Below are 24240 nucleotides of genomic sequence, written 5' to 3'. Positions count from 1 at the left end.
CCTCCTCCATCTGAACACGCTGTTGCAGAGCAAGTACAACCTAAACATCACAAGGTTCCTAACCGCCTTTACGGAGATTTTTAATGTTTTGAAGAGCTTGTCGCGGCGCTTTTTGTGGAATCTACAGACGTCTGGAAACGCATATGTTGAAGCTGTTCCTTGCAGGCTGACGGGGATTTGGCACTACTAAAGTGTAAATAAATCTACTTGTATTCCCTGTTAGATGATTTTCAAGTTGTGCGCTTAACTTAAAAGATGTAAAGTGTTTTCATACATAGGTTTAATTAAGTTTCTTTTCTAGAGCTGACAGTTCTCTTAAAGCACATGCTTGTGTCTTTAGTTTTATTTCAGATTTTAACTCTTTTTTTTTTTTTTCTTTTTTCTGATGTTCGACGAGAGAGGGACTTCCACGGAGTTACATAATGTACTAATTCCTCAAACGCGGCTTGCATTCACACTTACTGTTGCATTTTCCACGAACAGAATACCTTAAGGCCATAATATAATACCTACATTATTTGGAGACTACGGGGAGCTGCAGTAGAGGCGCGGTGACGTTTACATCACAGGAATTATGAGATTTAAATAGGGCTGCTACTGTGCTGGGTTTCTTAAAACTGATCCGAGTGCTGGTGTGGGGAGAGGTTTGAACCCAGATGATCTGAACCGGGGGTGGGCTATGAACGCGGAGTGAGAGCAACATGTGGTCCGTCTGAGCAGACATCGCAAAGCATGGAGTTGGTCTGTCACCATCAAGTAAATGCGTAAAGAAATACACATTTGTTTAGCTTCTGAGCCGTTCACACAACCTTAAATCGTACCAGTTCTTTTGATTTAGTCTCAATTTAATCAGGTTAGGCTATCACAAACTCCCACAAATCTTTAAAATCCACCTCCTTGACTAAATAAGTTTATTTTAGCTGTATTTTTAAACATCATATTGGCTTGTCCTATGTAAATATGCAATGTGGAGTAGAAGTATCTGTCATGTCAAATTACTTATATATTTTACATAAGGTCTAAGTCATCAGGTATAAATTGTTTTATCCTAGAAACTGGTGCTCTGCATACAGTAATGTCAGTAACGCGTTACTGACGTCGGACCACTTTTTTCAGTAACGCGTAAAATAACGCGTTGCCATTTCAGATCCAGTAGTCAGACTACAGTTACTTATCGAAATCACTGTGTGTTACTATTTTCTTTTGTGATTTAATTTTAGTTCCTCTACGCATCTTGTCGCCGTTTCTATGCGACAGAAACATAAACAATGGAGGGAAGAGGGAGATGCGCATTTTGTTGCTGGAAAAACAGGAAGTATTTTGAGTTTCGCTCACCAAGTCCGATTATTATAAGCAGCTTTGGGCTTGTTTTTTTGTTGTTGTTTTTTCTTAAGTCGATTGCAGATTTAATGAGTGGCGGGATGCCCTGTTTGGGCTTGGAAATAAGCAGACATGAACCCCAGAATTCGTCTGTCATCCAGTTAGTTTGAGTCAGACTCATGATCCGACCCGCTGTGTCTTTGTTAATGTCAAGTTCACATGTTACCTGTGAATGACGTAGAGCTTCGCGTTGCGCTCCAGAAAACTGCAAACATCGAGACCAATATGAACAGGGCAATAAAGGTAAAAACAAGTTGTGCAACTAAAGGCCATTATAATTATTAATATTAAGGTAAGTGTCACAAATCTGTGCAGCGGGACATCTGAGCAGCAGGAGGCGCTCTGACAGCAAAGAGCCATGACGCAGAACCTGGACGCTGGGGCGGGGGTCCAAAATCCTATTTATAGTTTTTCAGACAACACTGGCACACACACACAAATTACTAACGTTTTTTTGTACTGTTGTAACCATTAAACAATCTCCCCTTCAGTTCAATAGGTGGAGACACATTGTTGATGTTCCAATTATAAAATAACTTGCAATTAAATATTGGCAGAGAGGGCTGTTGTTAGCAGCTGCTGAAAGTAACTAAAAAAGTTACATTTAATGTAACGTAGTTACTTTTCAAATCAAGTAATCAGTAATCCAATTAAAGTTACTTTTTCAAAGTAACTATGCCATCACTGTCTGTATATGTCTCAGATAGCATTGGACTGTTGTACGGCTATTTTCTGATGGAAGACAGGAGAAGCTGACCACACGCTGTCTTCAAGAAAAGTGCATCCTTTCAAAGATACGGGTACGTTCTGGGTGAGTTCTGACCTTTCAGATCCCAAAAGCAACAGTTCAGATCAGCTTCACTCAGACTAACTTTAGCGGGTGCCAAAGTAGGTCAGTAGTGGGCAAAGTTGCAGACCTCACGCGGAAGCTTTCCAGGTTCAGTGAAATTCAGAGCTTCATATGTCGCCTCTGCTGCATTGGTCCAGTGTGAGCTTGTTAATACCAGCGTAAACTGGATGTTGGGTCACCGGCGTGTGTTGTGCATTTGTTCTGTTGAGTCACTGCAATGTAAACAGGTAGAAATTCGGAGAAAGAACTTTACTTTCAGTGAACCAAGACGTCCTCTGCCGTCTCTGTGTTGTACATATACACTGAAAAAAATAACTCTTTGGATGAACATAAATAAATTGTGGAAAGGATTTCCACCTGATTACTTTGCTTTATTTCAGCAATCATGTAATTCTGTTACTCCTATTTAAAGCAAATGCGTTAGCTCAACTTAATTTATTATGGTTATTCCAATTTAAAGCAAATGTGTGTTGGCTCATTTTAATTTATTAAGGTTGATTCAACTCATGTACTATAGTTGGACCCAATGTAATTTAAAAGAGCCAGCCCAACTAATTTGCAATGCTTTGGACCAAATAATTTACTTTAACGCAAATTTAGTTGAAACAAACTTTTTTTTTTACCCGAAGAGTTTTTGCAGCGCTAGTGGCTCGTATTGTTTGAGACAGTAGGCAGACAGGAAGGAGGCAAAGATCGCCGGGACCGGGAGTCGAACCAGCGACGTCCACATCGAGGACTGGGGCATGCTAACCCCCAGTGGTACCTACACACTACTTAATTAAGTTGCTCCAACTCATGAAAATTACGTTCGCTCAACAAACATGCTTCATGCTGAAAGAAAGCTATTTAATCGTGTGGAAATGCTTTCCATGATTTAATTACATTAATTCAAAGACATTTTTTTAAGTTACATTACATTAAGTGTTTTAAGACAGGACTGGGTGAAAGGGTAGAAAGAACACTCATCAATTAGAAAAGGTACAACAGAACTGTATTTTCAAAACCCAGCCACCTCACTGTATTTTCATGCTGTAGTTTTTACAGCCGTTTGTTACAGTGCAGTTCTTAAATGCCAATAGTGCCCTGCAGAGAAAAACAAATATCTATAGTTTAATGTGTAACTAAAACCGCTTTGAAGTTTTCCCAGGCGCAAAACAGTTATATAGCGTGATCTTCCATAATCTCGCGTGAATTTCTTGTTTATCCAACATGATTGTATCACGTTTTTGTTTGAAACATGAAATCATTTAGTTAGAAGTACATGATATTCTTTTGTTAATGTGATAACCCCCTAAGTTCATTTTTTTCAGTGTATAATCTAACATTATGCCAACTCACAACATTTATGTGTCGATGACGCCGTCTCCTCTCACAACAAATATGTATCCGCTCTTCTCAGTGATGCTGCCTTTTGTTGAATGCAGTAACATTCTGTCTGTTTCTGTTATGTCTGTTGCTGGAGTGAATGGAGGTAAAAGTCAAGCTTTTGTTTCCCAAAAACACACGATTATTCCTCTGAAACAGCGTGGCTTTTAATCTAGCCAGACAAAGGAATCTTGTCTGTCCTTTTTTCGTTTGACTATAAAGCATTCTGCTGTATGTTTAAAACTTGGCAGTCAGCAAATTGAATGTCCTGCGGGGTAATGGTTTTACTTAGCAAAGATATTCCAAGAATATATTGTATGGGTACTGCTGAGAGAAAAACCCCGTCATTGTGGTCACTCCTGTTGAGTGTCATTGGTCCTGCATTGCTCATAGATTTCTTCAATGGAGGTGGTGCCAATAATGACATTGTCTGCCCTCCCAGCCTTTCTGGCTTGAGCGGCTGATACGCATTGTTGAATACACAAATATGGCAAACTGAAAGGGAAATGGATAAGCACACCTAGCCACCTTCATTTTAGGTCAGTTATTTTATCTCTTGAGCAAGACTGAAAGACGTGACCTTTAAATGTAACACTAGAGCAGGACCCAGAGTTGAAACCAGATATTTACAGAGTGTAAAACAAAGATGTTTTTTAATGACATTAAATTACTGTTTTAGACCAGTTATGATTACCAATATTATTCCAGTTTCATAAATGACATAAAAATATAGAGTCTTAATCATTTTTTCATTGAAATTCCATCTCTTAAAGCAGCACTTTCTAAGTAGCATTGGACATGACTTTAGCCATGACATAGCATTTTGCAGTGTGGAACTGTGCTAAATGCAGGGTGAATTTTAATTGGTTCCTAGGGATCACACCCCTTCTTCTGATCAACTACTCCCTCCCCCTGATGGGCATTGCTTCCACTTTTCTGACATTTGATTTATAGTTTTCAAAGTATTTTTTGAAACATACACTGGTTCGGTGAATGCATCTGTGTGCGTGCTGTAGGACAAGAGGCCGTGCACCACAAAGCGAGATTGTAGTTGTCACAGGAATTCCTGCTCTTGGAAATTGTAATATTTATGAGCGTTCTCCGTAAACGTAAGCATTTTATTGTTCAGAGTGGGTGGGCATGGTATTTAAGCTTGCGTGTAAGAGTTACGTATTTCAACACTTGCAAAAAAGAAATGAAACAGAAAATTTCTGCCAAATGTAGAAAAGTTGATAGAGTGACTGCAACTTTTTGACCGTGCATGCTCGTGCTCAACTCCAGGCTGCTTGGAATAGCCAAGCCATGTGATTCTTCCATATTCTATTTTAGAATCCTACCCATCTAACGGCGTGAGCTTCTGACAGCAGTTGAAAGAAAAGTTAGCAAATATGCTTTCAAGTTCCACACCTGTCAGCATTAATTTAAAATCTTCCACATAGATCAACGTTTTAAGTGAAGCTGTCACTGCTTTCCGGTAAGTTCAAAACTTTGCTTTCGATTTTTACCACAATCCATTCCAAGGGATTATCTTTTACCATTTTTATTTGCCTCAGACACCAAAGATTGTTTTGATGGGTTATGATTCCCTCTGTCTAATACATCCTATTTTTGCCTTGTCACTTGCACTGACAAAAACCTAAGCAATTGAGTAACTTGTGTACTCAAGTCCGCATGGGGTCACTTTGTTCATGTAAGTTACTTTGACTTAGCTGTGTTTGTGCATGTGGCTATGTACTGTACGTTGTCTCAGTACACGCTTTACAGCTTCCTTTGCTTTCCTCAGAAACATTTAAACGCAAGCTGTATTTAGTAAATGTTTAACGTTCACAATTATGCAGTGTAACTTGCTGGGTTGGAGTTTCTGCACTACACAATCCTTAAAAAGTTTCTTTTCCAAACAGATAGAGTATTATGACCATATTTTTGCAAATCAACCAGTCAATTGTTGCTTATTTTGAGACTGTGTACGGATTCATTTGCCTAATGGAAGAGAACCTGCTTTCTTTTTAAATTACTAAACATTTCTCATGAGCATCCAGCCTGTTTCCCTGCTGGTTTAAGCAAAGTTTATTAACTGTAACACCATGTGAGCATCAATGATCTGCAAAATACATATCTACAATCTGAAAGTACTAATGTTAATGACCTCTAAAATTGCTTTGTAATCATTGGTTGGGTCTGATATGGGCAATATGATTATGGGTAAGCACAGCCTGAGGGGTGGGATGACCGTTTGACAAGGAAAAAAGTTAGCATTAAGAACTTGTTTTTTTCCTGAGTTTTGTATAGAGAGTACTTCCTCCCTATGTGTGACTAATGATGGTGGAGTTGGTATCTAATTTACAGCATAGACCTTTGAAATTATAGAAGCTGTTTGTGGAAAATATTATCAATGGGAAGATGTTATTTTAAAGTTTAATCACGGCATCATCATCAATCTATTGCCATAAACATGTTACAGTTTAAATTAAGATGTGCTGGGCGTGCCGTGGTGGCGTAGGGGTTAGCGCGACCCACATTTGGAGGCCTCAAGTCCTCGACGCGGCTGTCGCGGGTTCGACTCCCGGACCCGGCGACATTTACCGCATGTCTTCCCCCCTCTCCCTCCCCCTTTCCTGTCAGCCTACTTCATGAAAAGGGACACTAGAGCCCACAAAAAGACCCCCTGGAGGGGTTACAAAAAAAAAAAAAAAAAAAAAAAAATTAAGATGTGCTTGTCTTTCAGTGACTTACCAACTTTTGTCCTCTGTGAAGAGATATTTTGCCTTCTGAAGATCTAATTTCCATTTCTAACAAAAACAATTTTCTAACACAAAACCTCACCCCATTTTTTCCATATGTGTTTCGAATTGCAAAGTTGGAAAATTGAGCTAGAATGTTTCCAGGAAGGAAAAAGGAAAGGGGACATTGTGTACATGGTAATCTTTCTGGGTTTATGTCATCACATCAGAGTCTCCTGACAAGGTGCCATTATGTTGACATGAGTCACAGTGTCACAGCGTCACTGCACGTCACTCACTCTACTCCATTTTCACTGCGTAACAACAATCTGGTTGTTAAGGTCCAACAACCAGGCTGTTGGACCTTAACCTGCATTGCTTGACATTGTCCACATTGAACCAATATTTTTTATGTGTTCCATTCTTTTACTTTAGTTTTTTTTTAAGTTTCCTCCCTTTAATAAAAGCAAGTTTAGAATCTTCTTATTATTAGGGTTGTTGGTCCATAGGTGACTTTTATGGATGTAGAGGTATGAATGACACTTGGTCATGTAATGCAGAGGTGTGTCTGTTGAACACTATGCTAAGGAGCATTCCCCTGTCCTTTGTGAGTTGTGTTTACATAACATATTGGCAATATATCCAATAGCAAGGTTTTCCCACAGACATCACGCTGTTCCACTAACTGTTTCTTTGCTTTACAGCCACACGTAGTGGATTTCCATTAAGTAACCTCCCACGAAACCACATTGTCCTCCCAACAGAGTGTTGTTGACTTTTTTGTCAAAGCTGTAATACTTCAGCAACTTCAGTCTGCATTTACTGGCAGGATGTAGAGTGCACTTCCTACATATTCACTCAGATATACTCTAGTCAGAACATTATCTTTTATCCTCTTTTCCCCCTTAGGGTGTGTGCAGCCGCCCTTTATCCCCCCTGCGACCTCTGAAGTACTCTCCCCTCCTGAGGCCAGTCTGCAAACCATGGTGCTGGAGAAACTTCTGCGTTTTGGAAAACAGTTGCTGAGGGTGAAGGTGGTGAACTCGAATTCCGAGGACTCCCGTCTGTCTCGATGTCTCAACACCTTCGACCTGGTAGCCCTGGGTGTGGGAAGCACGTTGGGTGCTGGCGTTTACGTGCTTGCTGGTGCTGTTGCACGAGACAATTCAGGTAAGTTAATCAGCCTTGTTGATGTAAAAGTTTTAGCTTTTGAAGAACACAGTTCCATATTTTTGATGGTATCATATCTTTCTAGGTCCTGCTATCGTCCTGTCTTTCTTGATAGCTGCCTCAGCCTCAGTGTTGGCAGGTCTTTGCTACGCTGAGTTTGGAGCCCGTGTCCCGAAGACGGGCTCTGCTTATCTTTACTCATATGTGACAGTCGGAGAACTCTGGGCTTTCATTACTGGATGGAACCTCATTCTCTCTTACATTATTGGTAAATCAGTATAATTTCCACAATGAGCGTCCTTTTAGGGTTAGGTCACAAGATATTTTAGGTCATTTAATTGAATCTCACTGGCAACAATTGTTGCTGGACATTTTTTTTCTAACTTCTGGAAGCTCTAGAACAATTGTTTTGACTTTTGGCAGCTACTTGAAGATTTAAAATAAAATAATAGTGTATCTACTCTAAGCAATATCAATTTCATGTATCTAGTGTGAAAGGTCACATGACCAGACCTCTTTACTTCCTGTAAATGTCAGTCACAAACCTGCACAAGAGGAAGTCTATGCAGTTTCCCACCGGCAACAACTGTTGCCGAGTATAAAAGCTACATTTTCACTAACATAAGAAACATAAAATGTAATAATTCATAAATATCATGTGTCAGGGAGGTTCACGGATGGAAATGCATGCACTTATTCTGCAGGAAGAAATTTGGGATTAAACAGTTTTGTTAAGGGAGAACAACTGATTTGAGAATGAAGACTGAACTTTTTGTGCTCCAGGTACCTCGAGTGTTGCCCGTGCATGGAGCGCCACCTTTGACGAGTTGGTAGGGAAACGCATTGAGGAGTTCTGCAGAGAACACATGTCTATGAATGCACCAGGTGTGCTGGCAGAATACCCTGACATGTTTGCAGTTCTCATCATATTTACTCTCACAGGTAGGAACATCTCTGTCTGCATCTTCTTTTGTCTCAACACTTACTGACTATGTTATTATGTAGATCTTGATTGTGTACGGCTGGACAACCACGTTGCTGTATAACGTTTCCATTGGATTAACATGGAGGTTTGGGTTTCATAATGACATAACATTACACTGCTGCTGCAGATTTGTCAGCTGCAAATTCCTTCCACCATAGAGTCCAGTGTTCTCATAGAAGTTTTCTGGAAACCAGTTTGAGGTGATGTGAGATTTGAGATCATTTTGAGATTTACCAGACCAGATAATGTTTTTCAATCAGTCCAGTTATGGGGAGCCTGTGTATATCATAGTCTCAGTTTCCTGTTTTCGCTGACAGGAGTGGCCACTGCTTAGGTTTTCTGCTGCTGCTGTAGACCATCCGTTTAAAGATTAGCTGTGTTGTGCATTCAGTGATGATATCCAGCATTCTTGCTTATTAGCGCAACTCTGCCCTTTCTTTTATCTCTAAACAATCTGCCTATTCAATCTGCCCTCAACACATTTTAGTCCACACAACTTCATGCTCTGAATTATGTCTAGATTATTCAGTATAAACCTGCAAGATGATAATTCCAGTAAATTAGTTGTTTTTGAAATGCTCAGCTTACTTTTGGTAACAATATCCATGCCACTCTCAAAGCAACTTTAATCCCTTTTCTTTCCCTTTCTGATGTTCAGCTTCAACTTTAGCAAGTCATATTCACCACTTCTAGTTGGCTACGTGTATTGAGTTTTTGTCATGTGATTGGTTGACAAGCAAATTTCTATATAAATTGAAATGTATGTACGTAATATGCATTTCAAATTTGTTTCTCCATTTAATTTTTTTTGTTTTCATTTGCAAGGTCTTTTGGCATTTGGAGTGAAGGAGTCAGCGATGGTGAATAAGGTGTTTACCTGTGTCAATGTTTTAGTCTTATTATTCATGGTGATCTCTGGGCTGGTCAAAGGCACTTTGAAGAACTGGCAGGTTGTTCCAGAGGAGATCCTACATGTCAATCATACGAATAGCTCAAGCCAAAAGTAAGAACGTGACAACAAACTACCTTTATGTGTCCAACAGATTTTATCCTTAAAAATATGTATATTTTTGTGCTTTTTGTATGCAGTTTGACTGCCATCCTGCCATCCAAGGAGAGCATAGGACAGGGTGGCTTTATGCCATTTGGCTTCACAGGAGTACTTTCAGGAGCTGCTACATGTTTCTATGCCTTTGTAGGCTTTGACTGCATCGCCACCACAGGTCAGTGATAGACGGAACACTTTGAAAGTACTTTCTCTGCTTTTTGGGATCCTTCCTTTTTAAGATGTGTCTTAAAAGTGTTTTTCAGTGAATATTTTATTGACAAATTACACAGATCAGACAGAACATTATGATCGCCTGTCTAATTGTGAGTGAATCCCACATTTGCTGCCAAAAGATAGAGGTGGAGCCCAGTAGACACCTGAAGCAGTGCTGTGGGATCTGGCACCAAGATGTTGGCAGCAGAAAATCAGTGACATTTACTTCGCCTGTCAGTGGTCATGTTATGCCGTATCAGTTTACTTTAAAATTGTCTACTTTACATTATGCTGTATTATCCGTTTAGAGATAGTGATTCAAGTTGAGTAATTAAAATTGTGTTTCTTGGCGAAATTATGCATAAGAAATACCTTCATGCCACCCAACAAATTCTGTCCTTCAACTCAAGTCTTTACATATTATCCTTAAAGTCTACTTTGACATGTTGGTGAGAACTTTCTTTCGAATCAGAATATCTTTGCTCTCAATTAACTTTCTGCCATCGATCTGCTTCCATCTAAGCATTTCTCTTATCTCCATTTCACTCTCTGACTGGGTTTCATTTATAGGCTGGAGTTGGGGTACAGGGCATGAAACAGAATCTGCAGTTGGAACACTATTAGTTGCTAGCATTACATAAGAGCAGCCAGGGAGAGAGAGAAGCTGCACTTTTAATGCATTTAGCCCACTTCTGTACATGGCAGGATGCCAAAGGCTGTGACGCAAAAAAGGGGAGAGATTCAGCTTAAGAAGATGTTGTCCAGACATTTTCGAAACGCCTGTACATGTGTGAATAGATCTCTGTGTTTCTGCATTATGTTTGTGGATTGCTGTAATGGATCCAAGGCTTCTATGTTGGGGTGAAAGGAAGGTTTACACTAGCTTACATGCTCTCTGACATAGTAGTTCTTTTTTTCCCAAAGTTTTTTGGCTCATATGGAGAAAACCCTTAAAATCATTGCTGAAGTTTAGAAGCATGTCTATTGCACATATTATAAGAAAGCTTGTTGTTTTTGTAGTGTCATAAATGCATTATAATACAATGTCTTGATCAGTAGTGATGCATTTTGTGGCACATACTTTACATCTCAGCCTCTCAATCTCTGCTTTGTGATCCAGTCTCACCGCAAAACATTAAACTGAGTCTTTCTGCAAATGTTTGCCCAGTTGTCTTTATCTGAGGTTTTAGTATCATAATCTCTTAGTCAATATAGCCTGTTTGTTTATTTCTTATAAACACTTGCTTCCAGTATGTCTGAAATACATCTGTTTTACAGTTTTACACTGGACTCCTGCCAACACAAAAATATCTTGCCAGCAGTGGCGCAACAGCTGTTGGAGGGGTTTCAGGTTCAACTACTCTGAGTTGCAAATTTGAGAAATTTTTTTCATTTATTTCTAAACAAGCTGTTTTTTTGCATAAAAATATATTGGTCTTGTTCAGAATGTTTGAAGGTGACATAAATGTATCATTTTACAAAATGCAAATTTTGCCATTTCCAAGCCCTTTTTGTTTGGGCAAAACTCATTTCACTATGGTCAAGGTGAAGCTGCATTTGAATTTATCATTAATTATATATATATATATATATATATATATATATATATATATATATATATATATATATATATATATATATATATTACAATCTGTTTTTTTGTTTGCTTTTTGCATTTCCTTAACATTTTTCTTCTCTAGGCCAGTAATAGTGGCCAACGCAGAGTTTGAAGATAAACTGAACTGTGTTTATTATTTTTGCAAACTTTAGGCGAGGAGGTGAAGAACCCCCAAAGAGCCATTCCTATTGGGATCGTGTCCTCACTGCTGATTTGTTTCGTTGCTTACTTTGGTGTTTCCGCTGCCCTCACCCTCATGATGCCGTACTATCTTCTGGACAGCAACAGCCCTCTGCCTGTAGCTTTTAAATATGTAGGCTGGGGAGGAGCCAAATATGCTGTAGCTGTAGGCTCTCTTTGTGCTCTGTCCACCAGGTAAGAACTTCACTTGAGCCTTTTTCAAATATGCACTTTAGATCATTTTCTCCAGATATGTCCTAAAGTAAATATCTACAATCTAAGCTGGAGAGTTAACATGTCGATGTAAGATTGGATCTTTTAATGTGTCATTAATATGAAAACAACTCCTTCAACTGCTATGTTCAATTTGTTATAAAGAAATTTCACAGGATTATTGCATGCCTCATCTTGAATTTTTCTAAAGCAGATATTGTAAACGCTTCTAGACAAAGTCATGTCAGACTAAGTGCTGATAAGCCGTTGTGTAAAGAATACAGTCTTCTGCACACCCACGCTCACATGTGATAAAGGCTACAGAGAAACATGCAGACGTGCATGTGCAGGCATATACAAACACGCTTGTGTGTTTGTATGTGTGCTGTGGGTATATTTAGCGTTAAACGGAATTTGATTCCTTATCTAAAAATAAAAGCTCCCCTGACCAATAATTTGTAACATAAGTAAGTGACTGATTATGTAACAAGGACTTATTAAGCAGCAGTTTTTCTTATGTTAAGTTTCAATTGTTAATTATTTTTATATTATTAGTGCGAATGACATATATCATTTATACTCTTACAATGAAGTGTGTAGCATAATTTCACTTAAGGTATTTATTTTTTTTATTAAGTGACTGTGTATTTAACATTTTCCTGCATGTGTCTGCATTGATACTCAGAACCCGAGATATTACAGTGCTGTTAAAAAATTTTGAGCAACCTCAGTTTTTTTTCTCTCTCTTTTGAAGAGTCAGACATTTTTGTAATATTTTAGAGTGGTGTCAAGCAAGTTGTTGTAAATTTAGTCATTTTATTATTATTTATTGGACAAAAGCTGTTTTATTCCTCCTTTTGGTCTGTTGCTTGCAACTTTGATCTATAAACAGTAATGAACAAAAAATGTAACTAACACATAAGACAAATTGTAAGACTGACTAAAATAGCTGTAGCTGATTTCTTAGTAAAGATAACTTTTTTTTTTGTACCATGCTCAGTTACTGCAGAATCTATAAATATCAAATATATTGGGGATCAAAGGCAAATAACATAAAAGTCTGGCACTTTGGAAGCACAACATTAAAAAGCAAGAGGTCTCAGAACTTTTTGACAGTACTGTCTGTATGTACGTTGTTCCTTATTCTGCTACATTCTCACTGTTCTGTGTTTCTTTGATGTTTGAGTTGTTGTCTCTGTTCATGTATGTCTTATATCATTCTCTTGGATGTAAGTGAAGTGTGGATACTATATATCCTGGTCTCCCCCCTATGGCAGCCTGCTGGGTGCAATGTTTCCTATGCCTCGTGTTTTGTGGTCGATGGCTGATGATGGGCTGCTTTTCAAGTTCATGGCTGAGATCAGTCCCCGCACCAAAACCCCACTAACTGCAACCTTTGCCTCTGGCACAGGGGCAGGTGAGACACTAACATGCATGTATTTAATTTTGCATCCTGTAGCCTCTTTCCATGCTTAAGGACTGAGTTGTGCTGGGTTTAATGTTCCAGACGGTCAGCTGGAGATGTTAACACCTGGCAGAAATCAGCTCCCTGGTCATTGAAGGGTCTTGTTATCTGTTTTATAGCCAGGGTTCTGTTTCCTTCTCTTGATAGAAACAAAATTGACAAATGCACAGGGAGACATTGGAAAATGGGCTGGGAGGGTTGGGTAGATAAACCCCTACAGTACCTTGATGCTACACTGAGAAACACAAACCTTGAAATTTTAAGAAATCATGTTTTTGCAAACTGTGAGCATTTCTGTGCAGCTTTGTTTAAAAAAAAAAGAAAAGCTTGCTTCCATATGTAGGCTTTTCTTGCCTTGGGTGCTATCCAAGCAAGAACTGCCACTGGTGTAGCTTATTGTAGTCTAACTGTGTTATTCCTCCTATCAGTCCTAATATCAGTCTATCACAGATTATATTCCACTATCTTTCAGTTTTAAAACTTTGTTATATTTTGAACCTGCATCTTGTTCAAATCCACCAAGCAAAGCTGCATGTGTCAAATACACAAATACAATTTGCAATGAAGAATAATAGCATGTGGAGCCTTGCATGATCACATGGCATCATTCAAAGAACGTTTGACAAACAACATCATGTCCCATTGCTTCTATACTGACTCCAGCCTGCTACCCTGTTGCGCATTTTTCTGCCTCACATTTCCAATCCATACATTGCTGGCTTTTTTTTTTTTCCAAGCTGGCATTTTCTTTTCTTTCCCTATATTTCCCTCCACTTACCAACAACTATCTCCCAAATCTTATGTTTTCGTCCTCACTCTACCCCAGTCTTTTGGGTTCCATGTTCCCCCTACCCCGTATCATCTTTGCCATGGCACGAGATGGCCTTCTCTTCTCCTTTTTGGCCCATGTCAGCGAAAGGAAGGCCCCCATAAACTCCACCTTTGCGGCTGGGGTCATGTCTGGTAAGAGGAGTAGGAAATGCAAACCAGGAAGAAAAGAGTCAGTCATGAAAACTGCAACGAAACAATAAGGGAAATATGAACAGAGATCTAAAAGGGAGCAAAGTTTAGATGATTAAGTTTACTGAGAGCGGTTAGCAATAGCATCTATGGATTCAAATGGCAATAAGAAAGATCAGATTAAGGGTTTTATATGATTTAAGAAATAAAATAAGGAAGAATTTAAAAGTAAAAAAAAGTGTGACATTCACAGTGTAACATTTTAGTACATTACCACCATGATGCTCTTCTTCTATAGCTATAATTATTTTTTAGCCATATTGTCAGTGGATAAAAAAAACTTCGTTAACACTTTATTTGACGGGTTGTGAATAAGACCATCATGACACCGTCATATTCATGACATAACGCCTGTCATGAACATGAGTAAATCTTCATGAATATTTATGACTCTTGTCATAAAGTGTCATTCGGTAAATCATGACACTTTTACTACAAAGTTGACATTATTCAAATTGTCTTTGTTATGACAACTTGACATTAATCGAGGTGGCTGGTCTTTAATGAGGACCAGCCACCAGAGAAAGAAGTTCCTGTTTGACCAAAGAGAAAGAAGCAGATGAAATGTTCCCCAAGAAATTTAGGTAAGTCATTTTTGTGTTACTATTTTCTCCAGGTGAAGGGGGGTGGGAGGGGATGGGTAAGTGGGGAAGGAGAAGCAGGAATCAACATCCAGTTAATAAGTTACGTTTTAGACAACTAATTCTTGTCAAATGTAAAACTGGTGTTTACTCTATTTATTTATTTATTAATAAACTTCTTGCAAACAGCCATAAGCCAGAGTATCTGGTTGGAAATAACTTTGAATGCTCATTAAGAGAAAAGATCCACTCATGTGCCTAAAACTATACATCAAATGATGCAATCTGAATAACAACAGTGGCAGTCTGTATGAACTTCTGCCAAACAAACATTTGATCAGAATCATTTTGTTCAGCTCTAGTCATTATGCTACTTGTATTATGAAATAATTGTATTGCACTTTATAACAACCAGTCATGTTAACTAGACATTTGTCTGCCAGGCAGCAAGGCACATTTTTGGATGGTATTTAAATAAATGCTGAATTAAGATCACATTGTTTTTTGTTTATTTGTTTTTGTTCTTTTTTTTTAGGTGACCACATTGAATTGTGTCATCTCCCACTATGAGATTGTCCAAAAGAGATTCACCAAGTATGAATTCATGAAAAGGCTTTCACCATGATTAACATTGACCACAATGTTAATCATTGTTTATTACAAGAGCAGCGATAATGTCTGAGCGTTTCCAGACACTTCCAAAGAGCTGCTTCTAGGAAATGAAGACAAGATCTCCCTGATTTCAGAGCGTTACAGGAAGGCTAGAACGAAGGAGATGGCTGACTGTTGAAAGAACCTATTTTCTTAAGTTAAAGAATAAGTAGTTCTGTTTTAGTTTTTCAATCAGTATTTCAGAGTTACAATATACTGACCAGAAGTTAAACCCTCTGAAGAACAAGTAATCTTTTGTTTTATTCCAATGTACAGAGGGTTTGTTCTACAGCTATGATGGTAGTTATAAGTAGTTCAGTTCCACTTTACTTGAGGTAAGACTTAATATCAATGACTCTGTTAGCTTAGCATTTGACACTGTAATAACACTTAATGACATCTTCATAGCTGGTGCTACTTGTTCCACTTGATGCAAAAGGAATTATTATTGGCTGTTATTAAATCATTTCACAGTGTAATAAAACTTAATTAAATCTTTATTGTTGGTTCTACTTGTTTCGCTTTATTTCAGGTAGGGGAAATACTAATTACTGTTTTGTTTGACGGTGTAATCTTAATGACATTATTATGACTACTATTATTACATATTTATGACATATGATGATTCTTGGTTAATGACAAGTTGTCATAACAAAGACATTTTGAATAATGTCATGATTTACCGAATGACACTTTATGACAACAGTCGTAAATATTCATGAAGACTTACTCATGTTCATGAGTTCAGGCGTTATGTTGTGTTTATGACGACATCATGACAGTTTTATTCACAACCCGTCAAATAAAGTGTTACCAAAACCAAAACGTGAATGAAAGACAAACATTTAATGTTTACGGCTCCTACATGTCCTTCTGTCAGGTCTGATAATTTATTATTAATGAAATAGAGACATGATACACTGTAATAGTGTAACAGTCTAATTTTGGAGCAGTTAAGAACCTGCTTCTCCGGGGACATTTTTTTGGGACTATGTTTTACATAACAGTTCATCATAAATGACAATGGTGAACAGACTTTTATAAAACATGACTTAGTGTTGCCACAGTAAGATTAGTTCTCTGAATGTTTTTTGTCAGGGCAGAAACCGCGTAGTTTGGTTTAAATGTCTTTGGAAATAAATTTAACCAAAGACCTTAACATAATAGATCTTAACTTGATCATGAAAGTTCATTAAACCATTATCCTGTGTATTATGTATAACAGTTGAAACACTTCCATAATAGATAGTATATCAATAATTTCTGAGACATGTATGCACAGAAATTCTTCAGTCAGAATTATATTATGAAAGAAATAACATATTGGAATTTTATTAGATTTGATGTACATGAATGTTAAAATATCAGTACTTTTTAAATTTTGCTCTTTAAAGATATCTTCAAGCTTCAACCATTCTTACAGGAGCCCTTTGTTGCTTTTTTTTTTTTTTTTTACACATTTTTAGCAATCATGGCGTTTCTGTTTGACCTGAAGGACCTGGTGGACCTCATGTCAATAGGAACGCTGTTGGCCTATACGTTAGTGGCCGCCTGTGTGCTGGTGCTAAGGTCAGTTTGGACTGTTTTATTAAAAACTTCTAGGTGGGAACCAAAGAGAAAATTTACCTAGTTGACTCTTAATGGATGATAAAAGTCTCACTGGAACAAAACAGAACACATGTAAAATTGGAGTTTCGATCTCTATCTTCTATCTAGTCACTCAAGTCTTTTTCTCTTTTACTTTGTGTTACAAGGAAAAAAAATACTGATGGAGTTGCAAAACTGCTTATTCTTAAAATTAAAAAACACATATAAGTTGGGGGTAATTTATGACATTAGTTACCAAATTAGCAGGAGTAAATGTGTTTCAACATTTACTTCATTAACATTTGCGCATTATAGAACCGAATCTGTGTACTCAAATTTTTTTAATTCTAAATTGAAATGTCCTGGCTTTTACTTTTGTAACTTTCGCAATAGAAATGTGTTATCCAAATATGCAGTCTTATTTATGCATTTTCTTCAACTTTGATTGGATTTTTAACCAGTCAAAGTGTTGTGTTGTTCTCTGTGAATATGTTCTGACACTAAACGTTTGACTCACTTTTCATATGTTTCATACTCTGTAGTTGAGCTGTCACAAACTGAAGTAACTTGTTGGGAAGTTGGCTACAGCTCCCATTTTTATTGACATTGCTTTTACAAAGGGTCACACTGCTGCTATACATTTGCTTACATTTGGTTTACATTGTTATAATTGGATCAACAGCAGTGAATATGTGGTGTTTATATTTTCTGTTGATCTAATTGAGACATGTCCTAATGTGTGTTTTTTTTTTTTTTTTTTCAGATACCAGCCAGAGATCCACGGCCCAGTCTACCAGATAGCCAATACCCATGATGATCCAGACTCCAGTGATGGGATCAGTGTGCCCAGTATGGGCATTCTTCCTGGTGTGGAGGAGAGATTCAGTTTCCAGACTCTTCTGTTTCCAAACAACCCTGAGCCGTCCGCACTGTCAGGCTCCACTGTCAACATCTGCACCTCTGCCATAGGTATGTTGTCATGCAAGACAAAGCAGAAAAATAATTTGTCTTAAGAGCCCATTTGTCTTTTCATGACAAGAACAAAGGATCAATTTTGTTATTACTCACTCAATTAATTATTTTAGGAAATGATGAATTATTTATGAAGTAGTCTCTGTAGAATAGCAACAAGATCTGTAATTTACTAGTCATATTTGGCTGAAGAAAAAGTAAACAGAGCACATTGTATTTCTTGGCTTTTGTACCTTCTCAAGAGCCAGTTTTGTATTTGAGTTCGTGGGATAAATAGACAGAAGTCTTTATTTAACATAAAGTCAGCTGATTTAATGTACATTAAATAGAACTGCTAAGTCTACAATTAAATGATGTCTGAATTTACAAACTCTCTGCAGGAATGTTGATCCTGGCCTTCAGTATACTGGCCGTGCAGGGAGGCCTCACTTCATGGAACATGGTAGCCCTGAGTCTGATCTTCATGGTGTGTCTCGTCCTGGTTTTCATAATCTGGAGGCAGCCTGAGAGTAAAACTAAACTCTCCTTCAAGGTTAGGCTTGAAGACCTTTTCAGTACTATGGCAGGCTAATTCAATTCAACATCCAGCTCCATCCTGCTAAATTTTGGCTATGATGGACAAAAAGTGTGCAAAACCTTAAAATAAATTCCTTGTTTATTTTAGTTGCAAATAACATAGTAAAAAAAAAAATCTTGCATTTAATTTGAGTACATTTATTCATTGACGTAAAGCCTAATCCTTATTTCTGAAATAGCTTTATACTAAAGCAGATGTACTGCATTTGTAATCAACCTTAGAAATTTCTGTAAAATTTGATATGTATTCTTTTTTCATTTCATCAGTGTCTGCAAAACTTAATTAGCAGTTCATATTTACACATGACAAGATACAGGAAAACAGGAACGTAGAGGCCCTGTTTTCATAGCCACTCTTGAAAAAAACACAAAAACTTGTCTTTCGTGCATGTGGGCCTTTGTAAGTCAAAAAATGGATGCAAGAAAACACATGGTCTCCTAAACATCCTCATATTTACGTTCAGAGCAATAATTAAAATATCCAAACAGGCAATAATAACACTGCTCAAAGTGATATTGCAGTGACAATATATTGTTTATATATTATGGGAGGGAGGTTAAAGAAGTATATTAAAATATCTCCAAAACGTTCTTTTAGAGAATTGCCACCAAGCTTCCAAAATGTATTTGTTTTAAACGTTTTCAAATAAATACACACATTTTCCAGGGTGTTCGTGTGTGGTAATACAGTCCTGTTTCCCAGGTTCCCCTGCTGCCTTTCATTCCAGTCATAAGCATGTTTGTCAATGTCTACCTGATGATGCAACTGGACAGAGGAACATGGGTCCGATTTTCCATCTGGATGGCTATAGGTACTCATACATCTCTCGTTATTATGCATTATTTTTATGCTGAACATTAGAAAATTATTTTCTTTGCAAAGCTGATTGGAACTTTGCACAATGTAATGTGATATCACAATTACAGGTAGGTACTGTTAAAAGTCATGTCTTTAGGAAGACTTGATCACATGTCATTTACATCAAAACATACTCTATCTACAGCCTGGTTAAGACCTTTCCAGATTTTTCATCATGAGAGTATATGATACAAGCAATATGTTTGTCTTTTTCCTTCTTTGCAGGTTTAGTCATCTACTTCTGTTATGGCATTCATCACAGCTCTGAGGCGACCTCTGCTCGCCTGTCTCTGGTAACAGAGATGAATGGTTTTAATCTTGATCATGAATTGGAAGCCATGTCAATAGAGAAAGAAGCTTTTCTCAATGACGGCCTTGATGTCAGGGAAGAAAACGACAGAGGGTTATAGAAGGGACTATAACACACAGCTCCATGTCCACCTGCCCTGACACCAGGCTGTCATTCTAGAAGGGTTTTTGACAGTCCACTACTTCACCTCTCCTTTTGGGGGAAAGCTATGCTACAAAAATGCGAACTGTGACACCCCCATCTAGGTCCTGATCGCATTGCAGCCAGGTGGTGATGAATCCCTTGCAGAAAATCAAACAGAAACACTCAGTGGAGGCCAGTATTTTTGCATGGCCTCGAGATTCAGCTGTTCATTACTGCCTGACTGACTGTGGAAGAAGGGCTTTCATTAGAGACATTAATGTATAATGGAAGTGGAGAGGTAGAGTACGGCCATGTTAAGTTCCTCTACATGTTGAGTTGGAGTGTTTATAGGTTAAATTACTAGCAGTAAGACTGTGGAGTGGTTGATGTCGTGCTGCCAGAACATTTTCTAAAAATAGATTGATTTTTTTATATATATATATTAAAACATAATGTCTACATAAATCTGAAGAACATACAGCCATCTCAGTACTTTATAAAATGTGTTACCACAGTGTGCTTTGTTTGAAACTGGTCGGTGGATCTTTAGTGATGTAACCTTCGGGGGAAACAATGATTTTAAGTAGCCAGCAGCATTATTTACTTACCTAAAAAATGTTCATAGGAAGATAGAAAAAAGTAGATTTTGAGATGTTATATCAGTAGAAAGGGGAATTTTTATAACAGTTATTTCAAGTTGACAGCCATTGTCCTCTCTTTATTTTCCTGAAATTGATTGAAAAGAGTCCGTATTTCCTGTCTACATTTTACCTGTAAAAGATAATCAACATCAGTTGGGTGTATATTTTGATAAGTCATAATGAGTTTTTCCTCTACACTTATATCACTAGTTGTCCTCATGACAATATCTTCTCATCTTTAAATTTGTCACCACATTTTTCAAGTTGTCTGGGTAAATTCTAAAATGATGTCTTTGAATTTTTAACGAAAATTTGCTTAGGAGATGGGTCAATCATACAAAACGTTGGTTTTAATGCGAAGACTATACTAACCACAAACCTTTAGTCTCTACGATCTTGTTACCTTGGTGAAAGATCAAGCATATTTCTTAACATGCTTCCATTCTGTTACCCCAAACCTTTAAAACTTTTCATTTTGTTACACTGATTCCTCAGTCTGTCAGTAGTGTCCGTTTTAAATTTATTCATATTAATTATATTCAACTCTTTAAGGGATTGGTCCTCTGATTTCTTCTCATCGCACTGCTTGTTGAATGTTACTGAATGTGTTTGGGAGAAAGGGGAAAATAGTCCCTTTCTAGTATAGACATATTTTTTGCAATAAATCTTTCTTGACCATAATTTCAAAGAATCTTCGCTCTATACCTTTTCTTACGTTTCACCAAACTCTGAGCAAAGGTACAACTATTACAGGTTTTAGATGAACTTCATAGACTTCCACATTCCCTGCCATTAAGGCCAATTCTTACAATTAAACTCTAAGACAAAATTGCATTTACTTCACCTTGGAAACAATTGCTAAATCAATTGAAGTGCAACAATTTAAACTGGTGCAACATATTCCAAAACAATGTAGCAGCAGCATGTCTATTGTTTATAAAATTAAAAATTGATTAACAATACACTTTGCATGGGTGATGTTATGGTTTTAATTTATGCATTGGATCACACAGTGTTATTGAATTGGATTTATGGCTATAAAATGTTTCTATGTTTTGTTTGAGTTGTCTCTTCTGTGCATATTATTCAAAATTTATTTACAAGTAAACTATATAGAAAATATTAAATGAAGCAGCAATGACTATCACGAAAAGCTGAGAAAATTCAATCGTTCAAAGATTCAGGGCCATTTTCCTTGATAAAATTTACCCATGCAATCTGTTGCCACCGTGGTAACGGGATGAAACTGGAAAAGTGTTCTGATCTAAAAACTTGTGGGAACTCTTTTGAATTTGAATTGCTATCGTTTTCAATAACAAATTGCTATGTTATTGACTTTTATGTCGGCATAAATCAAAATTCAAACTTCATATTCACTTGATGTAATAAGGTAAGGTGAAGTCAGAAAAGGTACTGGAATAATTTTACACCATTGTAGCTCGGCATTTACAGCCTTTGTTAATTAACTTTTCGCTCAAATATTTTCCAGTATGGGTTTTATTAGTATGCCTTTGCTAAATGACTTTGCCATTCGACCATATGCATATTACTGTTACCACCCATTTTCAAAACCTTTGCTATTTGCTTTTTTTCTGTTGAAGTTTTTGATAAAATGCAATAAAATATGTAGGAAACAAAGACAGAGAAATTTGTTATTGTGACGTAATTGGCACACTTGTACGATTATTTCCCAAGACATTCATTAAAATAAATATCACGTACGTTGTCAATTAATATAGTTTTGGATAATTCTTTAAGACATTGTGTGCAGCTTCAGTCGTGGAGGGCTGGTGCCCTGCCAGTTTTATGGGAGTTTTTGCTGAAATAGAACAGATTTAAACTACATTCTCAACATGTCAAAGTTCTGCAGAGACCTAATGAACTGGTTCGGGTGTGAAGAACCAGTGAAAAAAAACACTAAAACATGCAGGATACCAGCCCTTGTATACAGACTACTTGAAAACAAGATGGCAGTCAATAATTAGATCTCTCTCTCTCTCTCTCTCTCTCTCTCTATATATATATATATATATATATATATAGATATATATATATATTTATATATATATATATATATATATATATATATATATATATATATATATATATATATATATGTATATATATAGACACAAAGCTTAGACACTTTGTTCACTCTAAACATGTAAATATGTCTCCCGCATCAGCGAAATAAAGATGTTTTTTAATCCGACCTTGTTTTCTTCCTTATTTCTGAAGGTGAACAGCGACGTTCACCTTCTTCTCTGGTCAATTAAACTTTAAGAGTAGGTCACTGATTACCTCTAGTGGACAAGCGTCAAATGACAGGATTCTAAGCAATGAAATGTGATTTAATCAGGAAACCCATTTATATCATTTCATATGTTAGTAACACCTTTAACAGATAATCAGTTTCAAATGAATAAAAAAAATAATAAACGCTCACAATAGCGTTTATCAACCAAATGGTTTCTGTCTTCCTGAAACTTACTAAGTTTCATTCTTGCATAATAGAAGCCATGTTGGTCTTTAGCAATGAACATTTAGCAATGGGTCATTTGAGATTTTTTGACAGCAAGATTTTCTTGAGGTAATTTATTCAAATATTGTTTAAATGTAATGCATTCTACTATCTTGTGATGTGCTAGCTAATTTACAAACCTCAGTATTCAGCATAATACAAAATAAGTGGACTATTTATTTATTTATTAAGTTAAGAAGCATTTTAGTACAACCTGTGAGTCAGTGTTTGAGGGTTGGGGTCCACCCACAAACAAAAAATAAATAAATGAAACAATTAAAGGTGATGATTTAATCATGGAATCAGAGGACAGACTAAAAGATCAATGAAAATGAGAGAGCTTAAATACAAAGGAGATGTGATCAGGGACATGGAAGCCAGGTAAGTCTAATCAGGAGAGTGTTGAGCAGCTGAGAGACAAATGAAGCTGAATCAAAGCACAGCTTTAACATAAGAGAAAAACTAAGACGCACAACAGAACCCAAGAAATAAGTAAGAAGCTAAATATAAAGCAATTCATTAATGATAAGACATAAACAACAATTATGAACACAGAGAATAGCACTATATGTGGAATGGCATAAATAACAATAACTTAAACCCCAAAACGACTTGGAAACAAATGCAAACCAAAAACCCAGACACCGAATGGATCATGACATTATGCAAATATACTGTGCAAAAGCTGGTCTCATATTAGTTATTATTGGAAAATGTATCCATGCTTCAACTGACCTTTTACACCTGAATTTCTTCAACGATAAAACAGGACATGGCACAAAAACATTTTTCTTATGTCTGCTATCTAAAAAATATCCTAACCACCGATATGACAAGATGGTAAGAAATCATAATTTCATTAGATTTCCAGTTTTATGTGACCATATGCATGTTGGTCGAATTTCAGACCAGGTTCTGAAATTGAGAATATTAGGATGCTTTGACAGCAGTGTGTATAGATGCAACGGCGCCCTCTAGAGTAAATATTTGGTGTAACATCTGCAGTAATATGACGCTTTTAAGGAACGTGTTAGACATAATGTCACTTCTGAAAATTTCTAAAAGTCATCACTTGAATGTATCCAACAAATCGAAGCACATGGAAAATGATCACATATTGTCACTTGGCGTTATTTTCTATTCACTAGCATCAGTTAAGCCACATATCAGTTACATATTGTATCATAATAAA

At 37.0% G+C, this 24240-nt stretch overlaps 1 protein-coding gene across 5 annotated transcripts; it reads left to right on the top strand.

Moving 5' to 3' along the window:
* Positions 1 to 20758, top strand: LOC116728519 (high affinity cationic amino acid transporter 1-like). Of its 5 annotated transcripts, none has more exons than XM_032576697.1 (13): positions 1 to 193; positions 7225 to 7485; positions 7571 to 7753; positions 8269 to 8427; positions 9296 to 9473; positions 9560 to 9693; positions 11502 to 11724; positions 14034 to 14170; positions 16926 to 17028; positions 17810 to 18015; positions 18399 to 18550; positions 19298 to 19406; positions 19679 to 20758. In XM_032576697.1, the coding sequence occupies exons 2-13, from the start codon at positions 7299 to 7301 to the stop codon at positions 19861 to 19863; spliced, it is 1956 nt and encodes a 651-aa protein (XP_032432588.1). In that variant the 5' UTR covers positions 1 to 193; positions 7225 to 7298; the 3' UTR covers positions 19864 to 20758. The 5 variants fall into 5 exon arrangements, with proteins under 5 accessions (XP_032432588.1, XP_032432591.1, XP_032432587.1 ...); XM_032576700.1 differs by lacking the exons at positions 1 to 193; positions 14034 to 14170 and adding exons at positions 4579 to 4704; positions 13020 to 13159; XM_032576696.1 differs by lacking the exon at positions 1 to 193 and adding an exon at positions 4581 to 4704.
* The last annotated feature ends 3482 nt before the right edge of the window (positions 20759 to 24240 follow it).

Source organism: Xiphophorus hellerii, chromosome 11 (assembly GCF_003331165.1).
Source record: "Xiphophorus hellerii strain 12219 chromosome 11, Xiphophorus_hellerii-4.1, whole genome shotgun sequence".
Lineage (NCBI taxonomy): Eukaryota > Metazoa > Chordata > Actinopteri > Cyprinodontiformes > Poeciliidae > Xiphophorus > Xiphophorus hellerii.
This window is presented reverse-complemented; position numbering and strand designations above follow the sequence as displayed.

Bases quoted from the DNA above. Each gene is read 5' to 3' on its own strand.
- LOC116728519 (XM_032576700.1), top strand. The intron at 11,725-13,019 runs GTAAGAACTTCA...CCCCTATGGCAG, and splicing joins CTTTGTGCTCTGTCCACCAG to CCTGCTGGGTGCAATGTTTC. The intron at 17,029-17,809 runs GTCAGTTTGGAC...TTTTTTTTTCAG, and splicing joins GCCTGTGTGCTGGTGCTAAG to ATACCAGCCAGAGATCCACG.